Source organism: Colossoma macropomum, unplaced genomic scaffold (assembly GCF_904425465.1).
Source record: "Colossoma macropomum unplaced genomic scaffold, Colossoma_macropomum, whole genome shotgun sequence".
NCBI classification, from domain to species: Eukaryota; Metazoa; Chordata; class Actinopteri; order Characiformes; family Serrasalmidae; genus Colossoma; species Colossoma macropomum.
The window spans coordinates 19,228,920-19,254,482 of record NW_023494804.1 but is presented as its reverse complement, the minus strand read 5'-3'; the positions used below and the strand labels follow the sequence as shown (position 1 = coordinate 19,254,482).

General features: G+C 41.1%; 1 protein-coding gene across 1 annotated transcript in view; it reads left to right on the top strand.

The window, feature by feature from the left end:
• The first annotated feature begins 615 nt into the window (after positions 1-615).
• The window catches only part of LOC118825173 (leucine-rich repeat transmembrane neuronal protein 4), a 186,541-nt gene continuing 161,593 nt past the window's right edge, over positions 616-25,563 (top strand). Inside the window, exons 1-2 of the mRNA XM_036595727.1 lie at positions 616-734; positions 5,753-7,317. Coding sequence (XP_036451620.1) covers positions 731-734; positions 5,753-7,317 — 1,569 coding nt within the window. The 5' untranslated portion in view covers positions 616-730. The remainder of the gene's footprint in view (positions 735-5,752; positions 7,318-25,563) is intronic.

The window sequence follows — 25,563 nt, the reverse complement described above, 5'->3', positions numbered from 1 at the left end:
TTCTCTTTTTTTCAGGTTGTCAGTAATTCGAGGCTGGCCGCTAGAGGGCGCGTCTCCGGCTCGCCTCGTTAAACCGCTCCAACTCCAGCTGCGCCTCCATCCTCCAGCAGGAGCGAGAGGAGGAGAGCAGAGGAGAGCAGACGGAGGAGCTGGAGAGCATTCAGCTGCTCCAAAGTGCGCTTTTCAGTCTTCAGCCCGTCCCTGAAGGAAAAACGGTGGATTTATCCGCGCGCGTGATGACGGTTCCGCGGAGGGAGCCCGGAGCGTTCTCGCGGATTTGCTCAAGTTTTTCTGGATGACTTTCTCTGCTTGCTGCAAAAGCAGAACCACCCCCCATACCAGATCACTGTGGATGTGGAAGTAGCGAGGAGAACCCGCGCGCGTGACCGTTCCGTTTTGCGCGCGTAAACCTGGACCCGGACTTTTTGTGGCTTTTTTGTGTGCGTGCGTGAGTGTGATTGTGTGAGTGTGTGTGTGTTTGTGTGGCGCGACATGCTGCATGGTGAGAGCCGGGGAGGAGGAGGAGGCACCGGCGCACGCGGCGCGGGTCCCGAGGAGACGACGCGGCTCGAGGAGTGAAGGATCCGGTGTACGTGCGTGTGTGTGTGTGTGCGTGTGTGTGTGTGCGTGCGTGAGCGTATGTGTGTGAGTGTGTGTGGAGGAGGGCAGCGCGGATGCAGGACGGTGGACCGTGGACGGACATAAGACGCGCGGACAGTCGTGGACAGTGATGGGTGAGTTTGGAGGAAAGCGACTTGGGTCGCACTGTGGTTTCTTCCCATCAATAATGAATCAATACAAGTCACTGTTAAGAGCTCAGTGTGTTGCAGTGGGCCAGGTGCTGCGCTACGGCTTGCAGGGACTCAGTACTGAGTTGCGTGGTGTTTTTATTGCATCATTATCGTCAATAATAGTCTTTATTGATGGAGCAATGGGCGCCCAGTAGGTTGCAATAGTACATCTAATGCAGGGATCCAGTGCTGAGTTGCATCGCACTTTTATTCCATTACTATCATCAGTAATAATAATTTGCTAAAGCTCGGTGGATTGCAACAGCCCGGGTCGTGAAAGGATGTTTCTCTCAACTGCATAGCGCTTCTATTATCATCGTCATCAATAATAATCATGATTAGTACCTCAATAGTCCAATAGTTTTGCACTACTGCTTGCAATGTGCTATACAGGGGCGCTGAGGACTGGAGACGGGGGGTGCAGAGGTAGACAGAGGCCCTAGCACGTGCCAGTGATATTATATATTATAGATTATAGATTGTAGATGCCATCATTTCTCAACGAGGCCCAGGATTTCTACCCTACTGTATTATATGTTCATCAATAATCAATAAATCAATAGAAGGACTGTTGCTTGTAGGGACTCGAGACTGAGTTGCATGGTGGTTTTATTATCATCATTATCAATACACCCACTATTAGTAGCTCAATAGTCTGCAGTAGTCCAGCTTCCGTGCATGCCTGTGGAATGCAGCTACCTCCTCGCGCGCTCGTGCCGTGCATGTTAGCAGGCAGCCCCGTCCTGTCGCGTGCATTTCTCTCGTTGTGCCGTTTGTATTTGCGTGCAACTTTTTAGCGCAATCGTCTGAACCCACGCTCATGCGACCAGATATAAGCCGGACGCGCGCGCAGCAGGCAGCACTCGTATGTGTATATGGAGATCCTTCACCTCTCTGACTCTCGTGCAGAGCCACAGCGGCACTTTGACCGTTGTTTGGACGCGAGTCAACTTTGCAGCGCGCGAGCGGTCAGCACGGAGAGACTGTTTCTCTCGGTGCTGTAAATTGCCTCGCGCAGACCGGGTTTCTGTTTCATTGAAACACACGCGCGTTTTGTTGCTGTTTTCCCTTATTTTAATAGCGCGCGAGGGGCCTGTGTCGATGCGTGTTTGCGTGCGAGCGTGGGTGGATGGCTGTCTGAGCGCGAGCGCGCGCATGAGGAAGACATTGTCGACGTCTTTAAGCGCAACGCTTTTCCAGTTCGGTTCCGCGTGCGTGGTCGTGGCGCGTTTTCTTTCCCGGATCTCACGCGCGTGTCAGCGCAACAGGGCGCGAGGGGAGCGCTTTGTGCAGGCCCTCACGGTTAGCGCTGACGTAAACGAAGCTGTCAAGTAATCTGCTTGAAACCCTTCTGCAGCTTATTGTGCATTGACGTGGAGGCTTTGGCACAATAATTCAGCTTTATTAATATTTCCCTTAATTAGACAGACCCCTTATGGCCCTCTTTCACCCCCAGGTAGAGCCATTATCTGGTAATGCACTGGGTTAGGCTGTATCACTGTGGATGCTTTAACAGTCGTCTTGGTCATGCACGGATCCTAAAACTGCTCTGCGTCACTCAAATGTCTGTTTCCACCCAAAGCAGGATGACAAACTGTGTAAAAGAGTAGTTACTGACTGCTGACACCTCTGAGTCACAGCAAAAGATCCAAACATACCTCAGCAGTTATCTTCCATCAACAGTATACAGAGAGGGCTGATGTCTGTTTATCTCCTTTATATTTATAATGCAGCTCATCCATGGTAACCATCTTCTAACGGATCCTTCACAACCTACAACTTGATATATCCATTATAATGAATAATTATTCTAATTCTAAGATCTTAAATAGGCAGTCTAATGTGAACATTTAGGATGACGTTAAATGCTGTTGGGTGGAGTGGCATTTTTTATTTGTTAAAAGCAATTTTTTGTAGGGGGACATTAATTTTAATTAATTTTTTGGCCCATACGTTCCCTGTTATGCCACTTAATCAGAGGACTATACAATACTAACAGTACCAGTAGTCCTGTGGCTGGTGACGGTTTACTAGATTACCATGCTAACAGCCCCCCAGTAATGGTAACTTATTTACTGCCAGTTTTAAAACTCACTCATTTATTTATTTATTTATTTATTTTTTATTTATTTATTTATTTATTCTATACAAACCATAGCAAGACACCCACATTCCCCTTACCTTGATATAATTGAACTTGAACTAAACCTGTTGGGTGATGCTGGATAAGACCATTCTGTAAATGCAGCTGTTGAGCTGAGCTGGTTGAACAAGTAAGTCCACATAACTTCAAAAATTTGCCCTAAAAATTTAAGTAAAGCATTGGTAAACAAACCAGCAAGTTTAAGTTGAATATGCTCAACATCAGTGCATGTTTCTTTCCATCACAGAGCCGCACTATGGTGCAAAGAGAACTTTAATTCACCCTATAAGCTAGCAACACATGCCTAAGCTAAATATATATGATTGGCGTAAGCCTAAGGGAAAGTAGCCTGTGTGGAATTAAAGCACATTGATAGTAAATAAAACAAGGAGAAAGATTCACCAAATATGCAAATAGATTGAGGCAGGAGCCAAAAGGGAAGGAAGTACGTTCTACTCAACAAATGGTGTTATCAAAACAAACATGCCACTGTATTTCAGTGAAACTAAGTAAGCTTATTTATACACATTTGTTGAGTAACATTAACAAGAGAGAAACGATTACGACTGTCAGCAGTGCAGTTTCTTTGAATGTGATGGTTCCACAGTTGTCAATGGCAACAGACTAAACTTAATTGCAATATGTTGAATCAGCTCAAGAGTGCCATTGAGTGTTTGAAATCACCAGAAAAGTTCCCTTCACTTAGCATAGTTGAGTAATATGTGGATATATTCAGTTTTATGTACAACAGATCATGGTTGCACAAAAAGCCACATGTAAATTACAGTGAACGTTTTTAGACCACAGTGTCAGGTTTCAGACATCAGACAAAACAGCTTCAGGTCTCAGGAAAAACAATGTCATGTCTGAACTCTCATACAAGGTAAAGCTAAATGGCTACAGACACTATAGCTTTAGGTGGTTCTTTTTTACTAGATTAGTTATAATTTTGCAAGCAAATTAAAGATGGTAGAGTATTAGAACAACAATTTTTATGATCTTGTACTTGATAAAGGTTAAACTTCAATTAATATTAGTAGTAGTAGGAGGAGGAGTGTATCTGCAGATTCTTCTAAAGCATAGTCATCTAATAGCAACATTAAATAATCCATCCATCATTTAAACCGCTTATCCTTCTGGGTCACGGTGGGGTGCTGGAGCCTATCCCAGCTGTCATTGGGCGGAAGGCAGGATACACCCTGGACAGGTCGCCAGTCCATCGCAGGGCGACATTAAATAATACAATAAAGAAATAAATGATCATTTCTTCCAGTCATATTAATATGGTCCCTAACTCTGAAGTGGACATGGGAACGAAGAAAGTGATAACATGCAAACTGAGGCTTAATAGAAATAAAATGTAATTAAGAATGACTAATAATTAATAAATAATTTACACATGATTATCCGAATAATACCGGCACAGGCCTAATTACCAGTACCAGTGTTCAAAGATGTGTCATTCATTACTACAGTTGAACCATCATAAGCACATACAATTTAAATGTTAATTAGTTTTTCCCTTAATTATTATGACTTATGACTGTCTGCGATTCATTTGCCTATATATTCATTGTGCCACTCTATATGCTCTGTCAGTGGATTGTATATTGGGTCAGTGCATTCATTTGCTAATCATAGGTATGAGATTTGCAGCCGAGACTGCTGCTGACTGACCACTTTAGAGCCAAACACCATAAATGCCTTAGCATTTAGCACTGAGTGACATGGAGCCAAATATGGAAATAAGGTGTGTAAATGTATTTTGCAGATTAGCCCAGTGACCTTTTATTCTGTCTACTAGTGGACGGTATATAGCTCTGTATTTTCTTTCAAACAGAGAATTTTAGTGCCACTCCTACTTGATATGGCTTGGACTGCTTGGACAAGCAGTGATTATGCCATTAAATATTGGGCAAGTTATTATCTGTTGGTTTATGAAGATTTATGAAACAGTGCAACGTCACTGGGAAGTAGCGATCCGTCACATCACAATGTCATCCATTTGGGCCTACCCACATTATCTATTACTTGATATAATAGACAGATAACATCTGAGACCCTGGAATAATGGATATTTCTTGCTAATAATGGTCTAGCGTCACATAATTAAATTTACCAGGACCAAGAGTAGATCTCTGAGTCACTCATATCTACATGAAGCTGATAAAGATCTATTACCACTCATAAAAATCCATTTCTGGCTAAGTACATTGCTATGAGGCTTAGGATACAACCTTCACACAAAAATACACATATTTTTTGCCCAGACCTTTGGATTAGTAAGCTAATGTTTAATCATGGTTTCGTTGCTCATGTCATGACTTGCCTCATATGCAAACATGACTCGTAGTCCTCCTCTGCGGATTAAAGTGACCCAAAAGCCCAAAGAATGGCAGCATGGCAACTGAAGGGCCAGAGAAATGTAACTGATTTGGTTGGCTGACACTCATTTAGATTGTAATTGTGGTCTAATAGGATGGCTCCGGCGTGTCTCAAAGGACGGTTCCCTTCATGCTGCAGTGGGCTCATGTCCAGCCGTATTGTATGACTGGCTTGCTCTGATAGCATGTTTTCCATTGCCAGAGATGAAAAATGAATACAACAAACCATGACAGGATTGATTCAGGCAATCAGCATTGTTAATTGAGTCCCGTGTGGCACCCTAAATGAATGTGATGCTTCAAATCCGGGCAGTGTTATAGCTTCACTTTATGGACACTGGCTAATCGCTGCTTTGGAAGTAACAGAGATGGTTGTGTTCTAGAAAAAGATGAAGACTTAATTTCCCTTTTTTTCTCTCTTTACTTGATTTCAGGCTCTGCCATGCGACGGCGATGGTTTGTGGTGCCACTGCTGGTGCAGGCATGGCTCTCTGCAAATTTCTGTTACGGTGAGAAGCCATGCCCACGGAGCTGCCGTTGCGATGGCAAGATTGTGTACTGCGAGTCCAGTGCATTCCGTGATGTGCCCAAAAACCTCTCTGGTGGGTGTCAGGGCCTGTCCCTGCGTTACAACAGCTTGGCCAGCTTACGTGCTGGCCAGTTTGTTGGCCTCAATCAGCTTATTTGGCTCTATCTGGACCACAATTACATTGCTAATGTGGATGCAAGGGCCTTTCAAGGAATAAGGAGGTTAAAAGAGCTGATCCTGAGCTCTAACAAGATTACACTCCTGCATAATACCACCTTCCACTTGGTACCGAACCTGAGGAACCTGGATTTGTCCTACAACAAACTACAGGCTCTGCAGCCAGGCCAGTTCCAAGGCCTGCGCAAACTCCTCAGCTTGCACATGCGTTCTAACTCCTTGAAGAACCTGCCGTCTCGCCTTTTCCAGGATTGCCGCAATCTCGAATTCCTTGACCTTGGCTACAACCGTCTGCGCAGCATCACACGTAATGCGATGTCAGGGCTACTGAAGCTGACCGAACTGCATCTTGAGCATAACCAGTTCTCCAAGATCAACTTTTCCAACTTTCCCAAGCTGTATAACTTGCGTGCCCTATACTTACAGTGGAACCGCATCCGGACCATGAGTGAGGGCCTCACGTGGACCTGGTCATCTCTTCAGAAGTTGGACCTTTCAGGAAACGACCTACAGGAGGTTGAGCCGGAGGTGTACCAGTGCATGCCAAACTTGCAGACGCTTAACCTGGATTCCAACAAGCTGGTTAATGTCTCGCAGGAGGCAGTGTCGGCCTGGATATCCTTGACAATGATCAGTTTGGCTGGAAACATGTGGGACTGTGGGCCTGCCATCTGCCCCCTAGTGACCTGGCTGATAAACTTCCGTGGAAACAAGGAGACTCCCATGATTTGTGCCTCACCCAAGGAGGTTCAAGGTGAGAAGGTCATGGATGCTGTGGAGGCAAGTGGAGTCTGCAGAGTCACACTTGTTACACCATCAGTTGTGAGTTCTCCATCTACCCTTTCTGGTACCCCTGCTCTGAATGCAGCCCTTCCATTTGTCCCCACACTTCAGTCTGGAGGCAGCAGAAAGGGCCAGGGCACGTCCTTGCAACATCCCACCCCTTCAAGACCGCCTCAGTCTGATGTGTCTCCTCCTGAACAAGACTTTGAGCCAGTGTCCTTTCATAAGATAGTGGCAGGGAGTGTTGCCCTGTTTTTGTCGGTTGCAATGATCCTCCTGGTGATTTACGTGTCATGGAAGCGCTATCCAAGCAGCGTCAAGCAGCTGCAGGAAAACTCATCATCTGCCCGCAAGCGCCGGAAAAAGTCTAGGGAGACTGAACGTACGCTCAGCACCCCCTTGCAGGAGTACTATGTGGACTACAAACCGTCAAGCTCCGAGGCCACAGATGTTCTGGTCAACGGCACAGGGCCATGTACCTACACCATCTCCGGTTCCAGAGAATGCGAGGTATGACTAGACTTGCTACTTCTGAAACAAATAAGCTTTTACTGTTAGGCAACAAAGATGTTAGTGTAAATTGTGCTGGTGCTGTGTTTGTGTCTTTTGCTTTTTTGTTAGTTCCCTGTTGTTGAGTAGAAGCATTTGTAAGTGTGGGATGTGAAGCACTTTTAAGTTTCCTTGGCTCAGACTGCAACCTCTGGCAAAATGTGTGCATTTTGATTCACATGTGCTAAAGAATGGGATTTGTTATTTTCAGCTCGGTTTTTTTTTTTTTCTCCTTTGGAAAAGGAGTGCTGTATTTGCAAGAAATATATGCTGCCACACAAACAAATATAATCATAAACCCTGTTCCCCATATGCTTGCTTGTATGAACAAACCCTGGAAACATTGCTGTGAAAATAACACATTGTAGTCCTGAGAGACTTTTGTACTTGTGTTGAAAAATCCCAAATGTCATCATTTTTTTTCCTGGCAGTACAATGCTCCCAGTATGTTACGTGGGTTCCATTGATAACAGAGAACAAGATATACTTTATGGGTCCAATGTTTCCGAGATGACGTTTGGACAGTATAGTGCTGGAGAAGTGCTCTTGTTCATTTCTTTTACTTACAAGTCAACAATAAGGCCACATATATTGTGAAGACAATATTCAAACTGCTGATATTTATAAGGAATAAAAGACAAGGAGGAGGTAGCATTAGGCTAATCAGATTAACAGATCTCCACTAGCATTTATTCTGTGTTTGCCGCAGCAGTATTTTGAAGTGAAGTATTCCTTAAAGAGCTTTAAAAGAACTACCGTCATTACTTACATGAAAAATGATAGCATTTTCAATGATTAATTTGAATAAGATCCTCAACATGCTCTGCAACAGAAGCAAAAACATGCGTGTGAACATGCATGTATGGCATCAAGTGCTGTAATAAATAATTCATGTGAACATTTTGGCTTGGGGCTAAGAATGTGCTAGCGCATCAGCTAGTATCAAACCTTTAGGTGGATGCCTGCACTGGTCGACAATTAGGCATGCAGGACGACTTCAAACACTCACCGTTAGTGGGAGAACATCTCTCTCATCCTGCTAATCCTGTCTCCAGTACGGCACTGTCGGGTCTTCCTGCCTGTTTGATCCGTGCTTAATGAGGGTGTTAGATTGCCAATGTAGTGATCACATTACCTGCAAAGCAAGAAAGGACTGTTCTTTTTTCACATTTTTTTTCCTTCAACAATCTTCTTAAAACAGTGAGAGTGTCTGTAACGGCACCCCTCTGTCCTCTCCCAATGGCTCCTTTTAGCTCTTTCTCTTTGTTTCACCGTAAAGCCCCCAAAGCCCTTTCAAATCCTGATCCTTGAATCCTCTCATCTTTCTTTGGAGAAGTTTTAAATTAGTACCTCATTTTTAAATTCTACACTTTGGCCAAAAATCACTTCAGAAATTTTCTAATCACATTGAAAGTGGCCGTCTAAAACCAGAATTTAACCCCTGAACATTCCAGGCGTATTACATACCAAGGCTTATTATTCATTAACTACAGGGTCTTCAGTGCAAACTAATGGAGCTTTTCTTTGGTTATAGAAGTGTGTAATAAAACTTTGGGCCTTCCTGCAGGCCCATGGCTTGGTAATATGTTTTTTTTCTATGTTATGCAGTGTCCTGTACAGCATTACATCCTTTAGCCTTATCGGTTTGACAGAATTTATGCTATCTTTTCTGTTGTTTTGTTCATCAGGGTTCTCTCACTACAATACCCAGCATGCATTCCTCAAATACAACATACAGCCACTGGGAATCCCTGTGGTGTCGACCAATCCTGCCTGCTAGCTTCATAATTGAAGTAATGGCTAATAAATACATCCAAGCTAGCATTGATGTAACATTTAGCTAGTCATCAAATAAAACAGTGATTATATCCTTAATAAGTTCAAAGCGGAATAGAGACAAGCTTTAGCTGTTTCAGCCAGAGAAAATAAGCCAAACTGAGGTAAGGTATCTAGACAGCCAGCTACCTTGCTAACTGTAGCTTTTAGCTTGTTGTCCTTCCCCGATGAATAATTTCTGCAATTCACATAATCTCCCCAATGTAATGATGCTTTGAATAGTTACTAGTTATATAGCCGCAAAAAAGTTTTGGCACCCCTTGGTAAATTATGTGTTGTTGATTTTCTAAGTGAAAATGAGTTAACACGTGCACTTCAGAGAACACACCTCTGCACATTTAATGGACAGTTACTGTCTATTTGCTGAACTAAACATAAAAAAAAACCATAAAATGTGGCATCTGCAAAACTTATGGCACTATATTTGATGTAGTTTTTTCCTCAATATGCTAAACTCAGCAAATAAGTAGAAATTGTGCCCTAAAATTTGTTTTTTGCACATGCCTTGTGGATGCAGATGGATTTTCTAATTTTCACCACTCCCTGCATGCAACTGTTACTTTGAGTTTGCTGCATCATTTTTTGCTTAATTTTGGTGATCCCTGCATCGCTTTTGTTATGTTTTTCATACCATATTTAATGTTGTATTTTAGAGAATGTATTAGCTTATTTTTATTTGAAAAATCAACAAAACATGTAATTTGACTGGGGTGTGTTCAAATTTTGCACACGATCGTATCTGCCTTCTTTCTGTGTTCACCATCTAAACAGCATTCAAAACAGTCTGTCCCCAAAAATCCAACTCAAAACAGTTATAGTTTTTCAAAAGCTCCTCCTACTTTCAAGGTCCATCATCAGAAAAGGCTTTTTCTAATCTTTAAACCACAAAATTGCTCTCTAGAGTCTCCCATTTACGACAGATTTCTAAATCTCACATGTACAACTGGTTACAAAGCATGGCTACATGTTTCATTTCTGCACCAGTGTCCTTTTAAGCTCTACAGTAAGTGTAGTTTACGGCTGTAGGTTTCTGAGGCATCCCATAATCTATTCAATGTTGTTCGTTCTGTTTGTGGTGGTGGAACATTTTGGAATTCAGCTGCGCTCCCAATTCTCCAGAAGGCTATGACTCCTGTCTCTCGGGCCCTGAAAGTCTGTCAGCTCCTGGCATAGTCTGGTAGCATTAGCTGCAACCAGTGCCTCTGGCAGTGCCATGACAGAGCCACTTGGGCCAGAGGCACGTAAGAGACAGGCATCAACGCCAAGAAAGAGACAGTGAGACAGGCCGAAAGACTGATATACATGATGATAGACAAGTGAGCAGGTGAGAGGAATGGACTTGGTGGACAGACGAAGGTGGTCAAGGCTGCAGAGAGCGCACAGGCATACGGAATGGTGTGCAGACAGCGGGGGCTGACCTTCCCTCACACACTCCTGTCCAGTCTGATTCACCAAGCTCAAAGGTTCTTTCTTTCCATTTTCTTTTCAGACAGATCAGAAGTGTGCTTTAGACTCCCGCGGATTGGCATGTTTTGCTTTGTGACTGATTCGTCTAGTCAAAAGAGGATAGGAACAAAGGGATAAGAGAGTATGTGTTGACTTGTTTATTCATTTCTTACATGTACTTCACAGCACGCTACTGCGCCTTGTCTTTGATATGTTTAAAGAAAAATCTGTCCAGTTTTCACTGAAAGAAAATGTTTACATGTGAGTAGTTTGAATATAATGTACTGTTGTATATCGCTGTTGTCAGAAGAAAACCTTGCATCTCCAAAATGATAACTTTACAGGAGAAAGAAAAAAACCTACTTTACTTTTAATGAAAGTCAATGGAACCAGACGTTTTTTTCAAGTAATTTTGGGCCATTTCTTATGGTCCATTCGTCATGAAAATTACACACAATGTAAAGGGCAACAGGCGTTTTCAAATGATGTCAAAAACTCAAAAACAGAGATATAAGGTTTTCTTCTGACAGCAGTGATATGCACTTCAGATATCAGTAGACAGAACCTTAAAGGGCTCATGTTCTACATTTTTCATATTCCTTGAGTTGTTGACTTATAATATGTAGCTTTAACGTCGTTAAAAAACATTATAATTCATTTTTAAATGTTTCAACCTCCCTTTATCTCTATTAATTAAAAAGGCTGTTTTTGATACTGTTCCTTTTAGACCTATGTATATAAATGGCCACTGTTGTGATTGGCTGCTTCATTGATAAATCAGTCTGGGCTGGAACACTGCTTACAACTTTAGCATAAATGGGTGGGGCTAAACTGCTGAACAGGTGGATAAAAGCAAATTAGGTGAATGCACAACACAAAGCCAGTGAATTCAAAATGGACTCTCTTTGTAATTTTCATATATGGACTGTATGGACTGGGGAGTGACCGACATGTCTTGAACATCAAAAAAAAGATTTGTTTTTTGCTGCTATAGGATGTATTGTGGTGTTAAAGAGAATATGTAGCTTCTTAATGTTAATGGAGTTAGTAATCCAATACACTGGATCAGTATGTGTATTAATACAAAACTTGATAATAGGCTGGATATTGGCCAGACATGATCAAAACAGATTTGATACTGTTTCTTAGTTAAGGACATTATAAAACTGTAACAGTGTAATTTCATAAAGCTTCTACAGCCATATAGAAACAAACATTACCTAGCCACTAGTCAGAACACTGTGTTCACTGCATATGATGCTACTTTGTCTCTACAAAAAATAGGCCTAGCCTCTATTCACTTTTGGTACCAGCTACTTTGTTTTCCACTGCAGATATAAAACCCCCTCAATGTAGCTGGTCCTCAAAGTGGTGCCACATGAAACTGCCATGACATGAAGGAGTCAAATTTTGTTCAGAAGAGGCTAATGGTAGCAAGATAAAAGACTCCAGGAGAAAAAAAATAAAACAAAGAGAGTTTGATAAATACCAGAGGATATCAGAGTTTGGAGGAGATGATTATGGTTGCTCAAAGGCAATGCAAGAGTTGTTCAGTACCCTGGTAGTTAATGTTAGCATATGTGATATGTGATGGAACCGCAATGGAGGTGATACTGAAAATGGTACTGGGTACTACATTTGCCAATGGAAAACCAAATAAGGCGAGTACAGTTGAGTCGAGTTGAGAAGGTACCATGCAGTGGAAAAGCAGCTATTCATTGTATATGATTGTATCATTAACAAGGCCACATCGCCATGTTGGTAGGTGAGCTGTAACTCTGACTGTGTTTTGATAGAGCTCGTCTCATCACTGTTAATGCGGATACGGCCCTGCAGGTGGATAAAAACCAAACAAAATAGACTAGAATGACCACAAAAAAGATAAAAAGACATGTAAATGACACAGTATCCAGAAAATACTACAATGAGAAGATAAGCTAGATTGGTAGATTGGATCTGTATAACCTGCATTTCTCCAGAGTTCATAACACACACACATCATCTAAACCGCTTATCCTTCTGGGACGCGGTGGATTGCTGGAGCCTATCCCAGCTGTCATTGGGCGGAAGGCAGGATACACCCTGGACAGGTCGCCAGTCCATCACAGGGCAGACAGACAGACAGACATACACACACAATCACACCTAGGGGCAATTTAGCATGTCCAATTGCCCTGACTGCATGTCTTTGGACTGTGGGAGGAAACCGGAGTACCCGGAGAAAACCCACGCAGACATGGGGAGAACATACAAACTCCACACAGAAAGGACCCTGGTCGCCCTTCTTGCTTTGAGGCGATGGCGATACCCACTGCGCCACCGTATACATATATATGAGGCTCAAATCAGCTTCTCGTTAGAATTTTCCGATCCACCTTAAATAGTGCTGCATTTACACTTAGGTGCCTTATAGGTAGAATGAATTCCGAAAGCTGGTGAATATGAAGCTGACACTAGCTTACATTAATAAATGCATCCTTAATTAATATGTACCACAAACTTTTGCTTGGAAATGTTTACAGAGCAACTAACGTGCAGCACTGCCTGACCTAACATCACGTCCCAAACCACACACTTCACACTTTTAATGGTGTATGCGCTATTTTTTGCATACTATTCAGTGTGCTAGTTTGCTAGTATACATGAAAATAATCATGCAGTGGGAAATCTCAGTTGTTTAGATTTTAGCTTTCATTTGTCATCAGTACAGCAACAAATAAAAAAAATTACACTTAGTTGTGTTTAAAAAACGTTTTAGTGCCTTTGCTGGATCGTTAATGGCTTTATCTCATTACAAACTGCCACAGCACTGCTGAATGAACCTGAAGTTGCCTACCAAAATGGTGGCAGCCTGATTACGACGTCATAGAAATATTATCAATAGTGCCAAAACAGTGCACTGGTATCAGATCGGTACTTGGTATCAGCCAGTATTCTGAGGTTAAATATCTGAATTGATATTGGGCAGAGAGAGCTGTATCGGTACAGCCCCACAGGTTTTACAAGGGTGCTGAAACATTTGAAGTCAGTGATAGACCTGCGGCTATTGCAGTCTTAATTTTTCAACACCGCCATATGAAGAGTGGGCTTCATGCAAAGATGGCCCATAAGTGTTTTTATTGAATTTGTCACACTTGTAGTCAATGTACATATATATATATATAATATATATATATATATATATATATATATATATATATATATATGCACAAATCAGCGTTGACAAAACTAAATATGACTTTTACTAATTAGAACAAACACTAAAGATAATTATTATGGGTGGAAAAAAAAATAAAGTGTACAAACATTTGGTGGGAGCTAATTACGTGGGTTGACTTATTTGAAAACTAGTAAGTGTTTCATTAGGACTCTGAACTAGCCAGCTCTGCGTCCACTTTTACTGTGGAAGTAAATATGAAGCATTTTAGCAACACTTATGAATGAAGCAATTTGCTTCGCAGTAATGAAAAGTGTCAAACAGAGTTCTCAGGCGCCAGTGCTTTGACGAAGTTCATTTTATACAATGATAGTTTTAGATAGGCTTTTAGTTTGTAGACCACAAACTGTGTGCTTATGTTTCCAAGGAGTAGCTGCACGGTCGGTTGACATGCTAGCATCGTGGTGTTGTGGTGATTTTTACAGGCCTAGCACATGCTAGTGATGCCAACTCCTACCCCTTTGTGTGAGTTGTCTTTAGGAAAGGACAAGAAATTGGTCCACTTTTAGACATCAAATCAAAAGTAATCCACTGTGTCAAAAGCAAAGTGGACACATTTTTTTCATGACTGACTAAAGAGTAGCATTGGGTGTCAATTAATGTTTTGATTAAGCAATTAATCATATATCAGCAGTCCAGGCCAGTTTAAGGGGAGCTTGGCCTCTTACTTTTCCTTTATACCAAAAAAATGACAAAGTGTTAGAGGGCATGCGTGAGCAAGTCCTCCATGAATGGAGATGAATAGAGCTACACAGCTAAAAATGGTAACTAAATATTTTTTCCTATTTTTTACTCAATTTTGCTCAAGAATTTTGTTTTATTTAGAAAAAAACATTTCTACAGCAAACAGCTTTTGGGAAGTAGGATGTTAATGTTGCTGCTACTGAGTGTTGAGCCCAGCTTATTGGTCAAACAGTTGTGAAGCACAGTACTGAAGTCCTATAACTGGAGTTCAATGAGCTCAGTGTTGACATATTTTATGCTATGTTATGTTTTGAAAACAAGCTCATTTGTCTCTGTAAAAATGATGAATCATTTACAGGTTATGATTTTGCACAAAGCTCCATAGAAACCTATTAATTCTCTCTCGGGATCGCCCTCTAGTGTCTGACCACCCTGAAAGACATTATCAATTGCCACTTCTCATGACTAGAAATTCTCTGATCAGCAGCCCACTGTGTGTTCTCAGAGAGTACCTAGGTTGACACATATTTCATAAGTGGAAATGATTTATGAACTGCTAGTCTAATTACATTACTATGATATTAATTATGAAAAGGCCTACAAACAGTTTTCAGGCTGTGATAGTAGGTGTGCTTCTGTATCCCCTCAGCGCCGCACTTGATCCCTACTAAGTAGTGAAGGAAAGGTAACGCTTCTTTTTAGCATTACAATGACTAAAATCTAGTGTATTAGCTTGTCTACATTGTTAGCCACATTAGCCCAGTTTGAAGTGTCCCTTTTGAAGATGGCAGTTAGTCTTGCTACTCGAAGCCCACTGTTTCATTATGATGCCCCTTTATGTTTCGGTGATATTTCCAGTTGTCTGTAATTGTGAATTGTTTACTTCGCTCTCTCTCCCTTCGGTCTCCCTCACCACAGCAGAGCGCCGCTGCGTCAGACATAATGTGGTTTGGCTGCTCTCCCGTGCAGCAAAGCTCACGTCAGCCCGTGATTGATGAGTTCTATTCTCTCTCAAGCGATTTGGTATTCCGCACACACACCTGATTTCGGGGGCTTTTCACATCACGCTAACGAGCTAGATTCAAACATACAGTTCGGATTGCTTTTGTCTTGGAAAACCCGTGTTCTCTTGATGCCTTTCTACATCTCCTCGCCGCCTGATCGCGAGTGACAAGAAACTGTGGATAAAGAGTGTTAAGAGAGAGAGAGAGAGAGGAAGAGAGAGCTTCCTCTGCCCTAACCTTGAGAGAGGCCTCTCGGTAAAACTGACACGTACTGTTTGAAGATCCTTTTGTTGTAAAACGTAATGCCTGAATACAATGCGCCCTTTGAGTGATTTGGATGGTGAAGCGATAAAAGGGTCCCTATTGACAGAACTGCCGATGGCCATGGTTAGGATTTATAGCCATGAATCCAGTAAGCTTCTTTTGGGACCCGTGTTTAGTTGTTTGCTATTGACCTGCACTCGTAACATGCAGAGCTTCATCAAGGTTTTGGAGCTGCCCAAGCTTTTACTTCTCAGTTCTGGGTGCTTCCCACTGGCATAACAGTGATAGTTCAGAAATATGTTTGACATGTTTTTCCTATGGGAGCCCTGAAAGGCCATGGATTCACATATTTTATGCAAATTGTTTCTAGAGCTGTCAAACAATTAACCCCTTTCTGCAGGCCGCCTAGTGGCTACTCTGCCAGTGGAATGCAAATTAACTTTGCTGAATATTTTTATTAATATTACCAAAGAAAATAGATTTATAATTTAAATATTTGCTTCATATTTTAAACTGCAATTAAAATGTAATTAAATTGTTTTTAAAACTTTAATTATTTAAAATGTTACAATTGAAGGCTGAAGTGAGAGGCCTCCAAAATAGGCTAAAATTGCATTATATGGCTACTGTGAATAGAAGTTAAAATAATTAATCATGATTAATCACATTTGTCATACTTGCTAAAATATGTCCCTACAGAGAGATTGATTTTAAAAATGTATTTTTTTTAGCTCTATGACAAAATAAATTTAATGAGAATGTATTCTATATTCAATACTTCACCAACATTATTATTGAACCTAAACACAGGAAATCATGTGAAACTGTGTGTGTAATGAAAATTTGAAAATGCCTGTTGTCCTTTACACTGTGTGTAAATTTCATGATGAATGGACCAAAAGAAACAGCCCAAAATTACTTGGAAAAAAATTCAGGTTCCACTGACTTCTGATTGTTGAGATTATTGTTTTTATATTTGCTGACAATGTTTAACTAAAATGAACTACTACATAATTCAGTTATCTTGTTATCTCTGTGGCTTTTTATATATGTGAAGGACAAACAATAAAACAAACAAAACAGGGAAAAACTCATGCTTGTAACCTCTGTAAAGACTCTTGGATGGTGAAGTACAAAAATTGAAATGTTGATGAAATCAAACCTTATACTTAATTCAAAATCCAGATAACAAAGGTCAAGCTATTATTTTGGACATATTATAAGACAAACCATAAAGACAAAGAAAATGCTTGGAACATTTGAAGGTACAAGAGGAAGGACAGCCAGCAACAAGATGGCTGGAGACAATATATGTCCTGATAATATCTCGAGAAACAAAAGTAATTACCACAGGGAACCAGAATAAATAAAACATGTGAATCCAGATTTAGGGCTTCTGTGCTTTACTGCTTGTATGCATTTTCCTTTTAGTACTCCAACAGCATTAGACAGACATAGGCATCATTTTATTACACATAATGTGTTTTCAAGTGTTCGCTTATCAACATTTAAAAACACACAGGCCTACAGCAGTATGGCAGACGCTGCTTTACTCAGTTGTAATGCGGGGAGGTTTTTTTGTTGCAGCTAATGTGGAAGCATGTGTAGAGCCATCGAGTTAAAACCTCAAGTGTTTTTGAAGGCATTTCTCAGCTTCATTCAATATTAATTCTTGTTGGTTGTGAGCAATTAGGCCACCTGCCATCACTTTCTGAGTGTACTGTACATTGTAGTTGTGTTGCATTTGCATTAAAAGCTTAACCCGCCGCTCCTCGATGCATGCAGATTTTAAATTGCTCTAATTGCTTTGTGTGTGGAGGGGAAAAAAAAAGAACTTTGTTCCATTTTAACGGAAAAAGGCACACAATGAGGACATTAATCACCATTAGACTCACCAAATTTTAGTTAACAAATTGGTGTTTTTGTACCTTTGACCCCTGTAAATAATGAAAATGGACTAATCCTCTCAGCAGCCGAAAGTGATTGTTGAAGATTAATACGTGCGCCACCAATCTGGTTATCGGGCCGGGGACGAGTTCATAAATTAAAAACAAGGGAAGTAGAGTGAAAGGTAAAGTGGGGGGAAAATAACAAAGAAAAGATTAAGGACAGTTTTCATTGTGCTCACTGACCGCAAAAGAGAGTTGTTTTTTTGCACCTGTGGATAATTTTGGGAAGCTCATGAACCGTGTCAAGTGTTTTAGCCTGTTCTGTTGTGAAAAATGCATTTGGTATGCATGCCATGCCTCTGTAAAGCCAGAAACAGGTTGATTTTAACAGTGAACTTACAGCCTGAGCTTTGTTACAGCAATATTAGGGCTGAAATAACTTTTTTCCTCTGCCTATATTGAGAGGACTCTATTGAAGAAGCCGTGAGGGTGAAGGCCTAACAGAAGTGGGCAAATACGCTCACAAGCGAATGATGGGTTTGTTTGCAGTGAGCTGGAGGAGCAGGGTTGAGGAGTGCGAGGAATGCCGCAGAGAAATGAAAGCGAGAGATGGAGTGAGTAAGAAGGCGCAGCCTAAACCAAGAGGCACAGGCCATTTGAGTTAGTGCCAATCACACGATTTAATGTCTGTGCAGCGCATCATAATTTATTAAGATTATCATAAACTTGGGCCTGCAGAACGTCACAAGGGCAGTGCAGACTCACCCCTCAGAGTGACATACTGCCAGTGAGCTGTGGCATGAGGCAGGACAGCAATGGAACAGCTCACATGACTTCCTTTCACCTGGGTTTATTTCCCCTATTCTCTGCCAACATATACATACCATGCTAGCAGGTACTGAGCAAAAGCCAGAGTCCACCCTACATTTATTAATTTCCAGTCAAAATGGCCTTTAAGTACAATGATTACAGGGTATATATCATGGAAAACCAAACAGTCAGGTCTGAGTTTGATATAGGAAACAAACATTATTCAATTTCAAAAGGTACCATTCACTTTTCCAGTTCTGGAGATTTTTCAGAGGCACACTCCAAACAGAGTGTTATCAGAAAAAAAGAAAAACCGGTAAGATGGCTGTGTGAGCGACCAGAGAAACCCACAAATGTAAGTATTTTCTCTGTAAAAAAATTGTGATAACTATCGTATTATGTTAGTTTAATGTCATTTCAATGTATTATGGTCATTTTCTTCATAACAAGCATAAAAATTGCTAATAGCATGCTGTCTCGGTAGCTAGCTAACTAACTTTCCCGTTCCACCTTAAATGCCAGAATGTAACTGCTGCACCATTAAGAAGCTGGCAAATAGCTGAATTCAGCTTCGTATCACCGAAGAATTAGAGGTGGGCGATAATAAATAATTGTCTTATACCCCCTCTTTGAAGGCATATGATGCCCTAAATGTAACTAAAGCCCAGCTTTGAGGTTGCTGAACTTTTCCCTTCTCTGCTATCACTGAAGATGGGCTAGGTTGCCTACAGAGCACTGCTAGTAGCTGTTAATGAAGTAATGTTCTGTTGTCCCATTTCATAGGGCAAGATTTCAACCACTACCCCTTGTAACTCAGCTCCAAGGGGTTAGGGTGACACTCGAAAACAAGGGGTAGGGGTAAAAAAAAGAAATGGGATTGGGCCTAAGTATTTCAGCCTCCTTTTTAAATAAAGCACAATATAAGGCAGCCAGTCAGAACAGAGCATATTTACATATATCAGTCTTAAAGGTACAGTAACAAAAACAGCCTGTTTAAATCTAAGAGATAAAGAAGTTGGAAATTGGCTCTGTATGTATGTTGCATGTATGTAGGTTTTTGGTACATAGAAATGTCATATATGGACATCAAGGGGAAAAAACAGCCTATAAGACAAACATTATAAGGGTGACTCCTAAAAACCACCTGAAAGACCTGGTAGACACCAACGCTGTCCTCATCAGAGAAACAGCACCTAAAGCTTTCATCTTTGAGAGAGAGGAGAAAATCAAGCTGCTTCAGATCTGAAAAAGTCCACAGGTGTTTCTGTCCATCCTTCCACTGTGAGAAGACAACTTAGTGCTATGGGTCTGAAAGGATGTGTAGCAATCAAGAAGCTCTTACTGAGAAAAGGAGACAAACCAAAACTGGACATCTGAGATGTGGAGTAAGGTTTATTGAGTGATAAGTCTAAGTTTGGAGTTTGAATTACGTGACTTGTGAGTAACAGAAAATGCTAAACCGACTTCTAACATTGGAGGTGTGGAAAAATATCCCAGCAGATTCATTAAGAAAAATGAAAGAAAGAAAAAGAAAGTCTTCCAAAAAGAATGCAAGCTAAAATAAAGGGCTGCCAGCTAAAATAAAGGGCATTGAAAAATTTATAATTTGTACTTAAAGGGCATTTTTACCGGAAATTAAGTAAATGAAAGGGTGGTCTCTGATTTTCGCACATACTATACATGCCGAGCATCATAAAGCAAAATGAGTCACCAAAAGGAACTTTTGCCCTATTTCACCATTATCATTAAAGTTATGATTACAAATAAAACTCAGAGGACACAGGGTGAGCACTGGCTGTTTTGGAAAGTACGTAATGCTCTTTTTGTGTAGACACTCCTGGTTTCTAACACCATCACTGTAAGGAATAGGTAAGTTTCTCCACAATGAACCATTTCACATCAGATCACTCAGAATGACTTTCATCTCGAAGATTGAATTATGCAGGTGTGTTGGAATTACCTTTCAACTTCCTCAGCAACTAAAAGATTTGTTGGGGAAAAAAGTGAGCAGCTAAATGTCCCAACAGCGTCAAAATGTTCATGTTTTCCATCATTCTGGGGGCGTTTAAATGATGGAAGAAGTGCCACAATATGCTAAACACACACAAACAGCTTGGCAAGGCCTGACCTTCTGATAAATATTCACTTCCACCTACACAAAAGCTTTGTTTTGTATCTCATTGTGTTATCAGTTGGCAGCTCCAGTGCAAACCAGTGTCCACTTTTTAGCCTGACCTGTCCACATTCTCTAACAAACAATGGGTTCAGTATCAGTACAGCTGATGACAACAATGAGAAACACCAATGCTAATGCCAAAAGCTAAATTAAAACATCTCAGCGATAGTAGATTCTCTTCTAAAGCCCTTTGCTTCGTCTCCAATGTCAGCATCAATATTCTCAAAGAGTCTGAAATCCTAAAGTACCGGACAAAAATGAATTCATGTGCTTTAGAATGGATGAAATAGGCTTTGGCACATAAAACCAAGCATGCACACTTCGGATAAATATTCATTCCCAGCATTCCCTGCCATTGTGGATCAAAAATCCTCATATGGACTGGACTTTAATGGGTCTCCCAGTGTTCTTTACTCAACGAAGAACAAGGCTAGCACCGGTGAGAGCCCTCAACTTCAAAGTAGTTCATCCTGTTTGATCATACACACCAAGGCTACTGAGGGGATCCAGAGTGTGTGGGCGTGCATGTGTGTAGGGTTGGGGGTTTTTGGAGTTGATGGGCATACAAGTGTTGTTCTCCCAGGTGGTGTATTCATTCCAGCATAGTTTGAGTGAAGTAGTCCCTAATTGGATTACATTCTGAAGGGAAGAATAAAAGGAACACATTATTATTTGAAAAGCTTCGGTAAATTTATGGTTCAAATAGACCAGGATGTTCTAACGTCCTTGGCATCTAGAGGAAAAAGAAAAGTTGCTTCTAAAGTGACCAAGAGCAGTGTTGAATCTGCTAGTAATGTGTGCTTGACCTTTTTATTCATCTGCGCATCCTCTCCCAGAAGCCTTTCGGGAGAAAGCGCAGTTCTAAGATTGTGTAAGATTGGCAAACAGACAAATCTATTACCACCTCATAAACGAACTCATCATTTCATTCTAATGTTCCTCCGCAATCAGCACGGCGAACATTTTCTCTAGTGGAGGAGGCATAATGATTGTGTTCATAATGACTGTTTGAACTTTCAAAAGACCTTCTGTTCATGATTTTACCCCCATTACCTTTTGTTTACCTGTGGTGGAGCTAGTTTGGTTTGTATTCTCATTGCGAAAAGGGCATGCTGATGTGAATTTGGGAGAGTAGTAGAAGGGGAAAGTCCTTGGTTATAATGTAATAGCAATAATTATAAAAAAAATCAAGTATTTTTCCAAAATCATTATTATTATTATTATTTTTTTTCATTACTTTCGAAAAACTAAAACTGTTTTGCTCTTCAATCCAGTTTTATCACCAGGGGCCTAAACTCTGAATGGTTGGTACTTTGGCACACTAGGTGGAGATGTGTGTCCTTTAGCTGCTAGATGGGGAAGGAGAAGAAGTTTAGCCATTCACTTGTAAAAGCACAAACCAGGAGGACAGTTAGTAGAGTCAGCTAGCTGATTTCAATGTTGAAATTAGGGATGCACAAATATGGAGAAATATAATACAAATTTCAAAGGGACAAAGCAAAACAGTGGACCATCTGGGGGGCCTTGAGGGCTGGTTTTAGAACCAGTGGCCTAAATGTTCTGCTGTTCCAGAGTACAGTAAATGCGTTAATAAATATATAATTAGAAATGTTGGTCAAATCTAAAAATCTGTCCAATGCAGATAACTTTTTTACATCAATTACCTACCAGTACAAACATTATTATGCATCCCTACAGTCTCAATAAAAAGGTACTAACCGTCACTGGTGTGAAACCCTCATAACTACGTCTTCAGTACCTTTAGTTAGGGAAAAGTTTTGCTGTTATATTTTTTAAGTTGACTCCACACACTTTGTTAGGGAAAGACCTATTTAAGTTACACAGTTGGACCTTAAAACCATTGTTGTAAGGGAATATTTTCATTGTTTCTACCTTGTAGTTGAAATTATACAGGGAAGATTCACTCGAAAGAGGCCCCGAATATTCTGTAGTAACTCTCTCTTGCACGAAGCAATCTGAACGAAACAATGTGCAATGTGCTCCTCAGTATGTGGAGCTTTGAACAAGCCAGGATGCTCCTGTGTCGGAGCGATGAGGTAGGCGCCAGACAGCCCTCGCAACGTTTAACCTCCATTTGCAACGTCCGGGTGCAAACACACTTACCCCTTCATGTGTCTGGCAGAAAACGGAGATCACTTCCAGCATCACATGTAATGCAATCGAATACACATACATCAAGGTATGTAGCATATTTTTTGGTTCAGATTGCTTCATCCCAATGGTGGTTAAAACAGAATATTCAGGGCCTCTTTCGAGTGAATCTCCCTGTATTATGGTAAAAAGCAGAGGTGCAGACTCGAGTCAGATGACTTGGATTCAAGTCCGACTCGAGTCACAAATTTGATGACTTGAGACTAGATTCAACGAAATCGAGAAAGACTTGCGACTCAATTTTGACTTGAACACCAGTGACTCAGACTTGAGCCTCATGTCTCAGAAAGACTCGAGACCCAAACTGGAAGAAAAGTGGAGAGTCTGACTGCAGACAGGACTCTACACAATTGGTTAGTTTTCATGTAAATGGATTTGTTCCCATAAATTTGATGTACAGCAGCGTCCTCAAATGTCTGCTACTCTGCTCATGCTCTGCTTACTTTATTTTGGAAGACCAGTGAAGAGTTAGAGTTCAAGTTCACCTCTATAAGTTAGAAACAAGCGAAGCATCCATAAGCCCTCCCTAAGCAAGTTTAACTCATACTGGAGAAACTTACCAGGCAAACTGACCATTTTCCTCATAGCAGTAAAACAAAAGATACAGCTATTCTCTTTGAACAATTTTAACAGCTTCTGCAGGTAAAACAAGCATAACATTCACCACAAGGCTAAAGTTGACTTTTTTTTGCCAGCTTCATTTTTTAACTTTTCCATTCTACCTTAGATGTGCAGCAGGCACCATTCAAAAATTGAAATAAGTAATAATAAATTTGAATAAGAAGCTGGTGAATAAAGTCAGCTTCAGCTTCATACAATCACCATCATTTTGCTGCCTTTTCTGTAAACTTTGTTCAGTTAGGTCATTTTTGTTTCTGTTATAATCTAATTTCATTTCAAACCAGTGGTTGTTTTAGTGTGCTGAGCTAGTTTCAGTGCTGAGCTGGTTTTATATTAATCCTGTGTGCCCATTCTTCCCAAAAATCATCAAAAATTATCTTCAAATATAATTTTTTTATTAAGCGTAATAGTACTTCTAGTAATTCATGTGTAGTTGCACTACTCTTAGTGTATACTAGTATGTCTGTCATGACTGTCATGTTTATCTGTGTACCATGGATTTTGTATTTTATTTGAAAGGTTGAAAATAAATGACAGCATTCACAACTAACATGCTGTCACTGAAAAGCTTATTACTGTTATTATCATTTTTGGTTTTCAGTTTTGAAATCGCCTTAAATTAGGTAAAGAATGCATACTGACTTGTTTAGAACTTGAAATTTAGGACTTGGGACTTGACTTAAGGCTTACCTGTACTGATTTGAGACTTGAATCAAGACTCGACTGTCTTGACTTGAGACTTGACTCAGAACTCGGGTGTCAAGACTTAAAACTTACTTGTTACTTGCAACTTAGTGACTTATTCCCACCTCTGGTAAAATGGCTGTGAGTCTGATGGACGTTTCTCAGAAGATGGGGAAAATTTAGATGGTTTGTTATTGGAATGGAGAATGGTGATGGGCATGATGGAGCTCTAGTAGGAAGGGTTTGTTAGTAGGGATAGAGAATGACGAGGGTGTAAGGTGGAGCACTAGTAGGAAGGCTTTATTAGTGGGGAGGGGGAACAGTAATGGTGGAAGATAGAGCTCTTGTTTGCAGGGATGGAGAACGGTGATGAGGAAGATGGAGCTCTAGAAGAATAGATTTGTTAGATGGAGGTCTGTGGTGATAGAAATTGGAGCTTAGTGTGAGGCATGTGAGTTGGGATAGATGACGGTGGTCGTTGGAGCTCGCTGGGAGTATGAGAGACTTGGAGACGGGAAGCCTAATTAATCCAGCCTCGCTTAATTAGCCTCTGTCCCCTCTGGTGTGTACTTTTCAGTGTGTACGCTCTCTCACTCTTTCTTTCTCATTCTCTCTCTTATGTTGCCTTCCAGTGTCTATCTTTCTCTTCTTCACTAGGTTTATGCTTGACACGTTTTCATGCTCTCTCTCGCTCTCCCGTGTGCATGGCTGCAATATGCTGCTTCGTGATAAACAGGCCCTCTCAGCCACGGAGGTCGCGGAGGCTCCTGAGTGGGCGTCTTTGTGTCTCGGACAGGGGGAGGCCATGAACAAAGTCCAGCTGTGCACTGTGTCTGAGTGCTTGTTTCTCATGTTCTTTGACCTGCTGCTGTTCTGAGAGGTGCTCGCAGTGACCAGACGAGAACAGAGCACTCGGCCACGCTCCCTCGGCTTTCCTGCCTGCCCGCGTTCATTAGCATCATGTCACGGCTCTATCGGGCCGCTCACCCGGCGCAGGCTGAGGCCTTTCGCCTTCCCTTCGCTTCGTGACGCATGCTAGAGCAATGTGTGCCTCTTGTTGCTCCAGCCGTTTTATTCTGATCGCAGCTTTCCTTCTTTTCACCCTTCAAATGTCACAGTGACTCAGTGCATTTTAAGCAAGTCTCGTCTCACTGCCTGGCAGATAGATGTCTAATTAGATTTGTTAACAATTAAAAAAATATATAGGCCAGCTGTTACTTCATTATTCTAAATAAGCTGTGACATCAAGACTTGACACTAGCTTGGTAAACACTGCAAGATAGGCTCTCGAGATGTTGACAAATTCTGTCTGGCCCATCAAAGTTAATAGCACCAGTGGTGTTATCTACTGTAACTGTTCTCTGCCTCGGTGGACAGCTAGCTAATGCTTGATTGCTGACATGT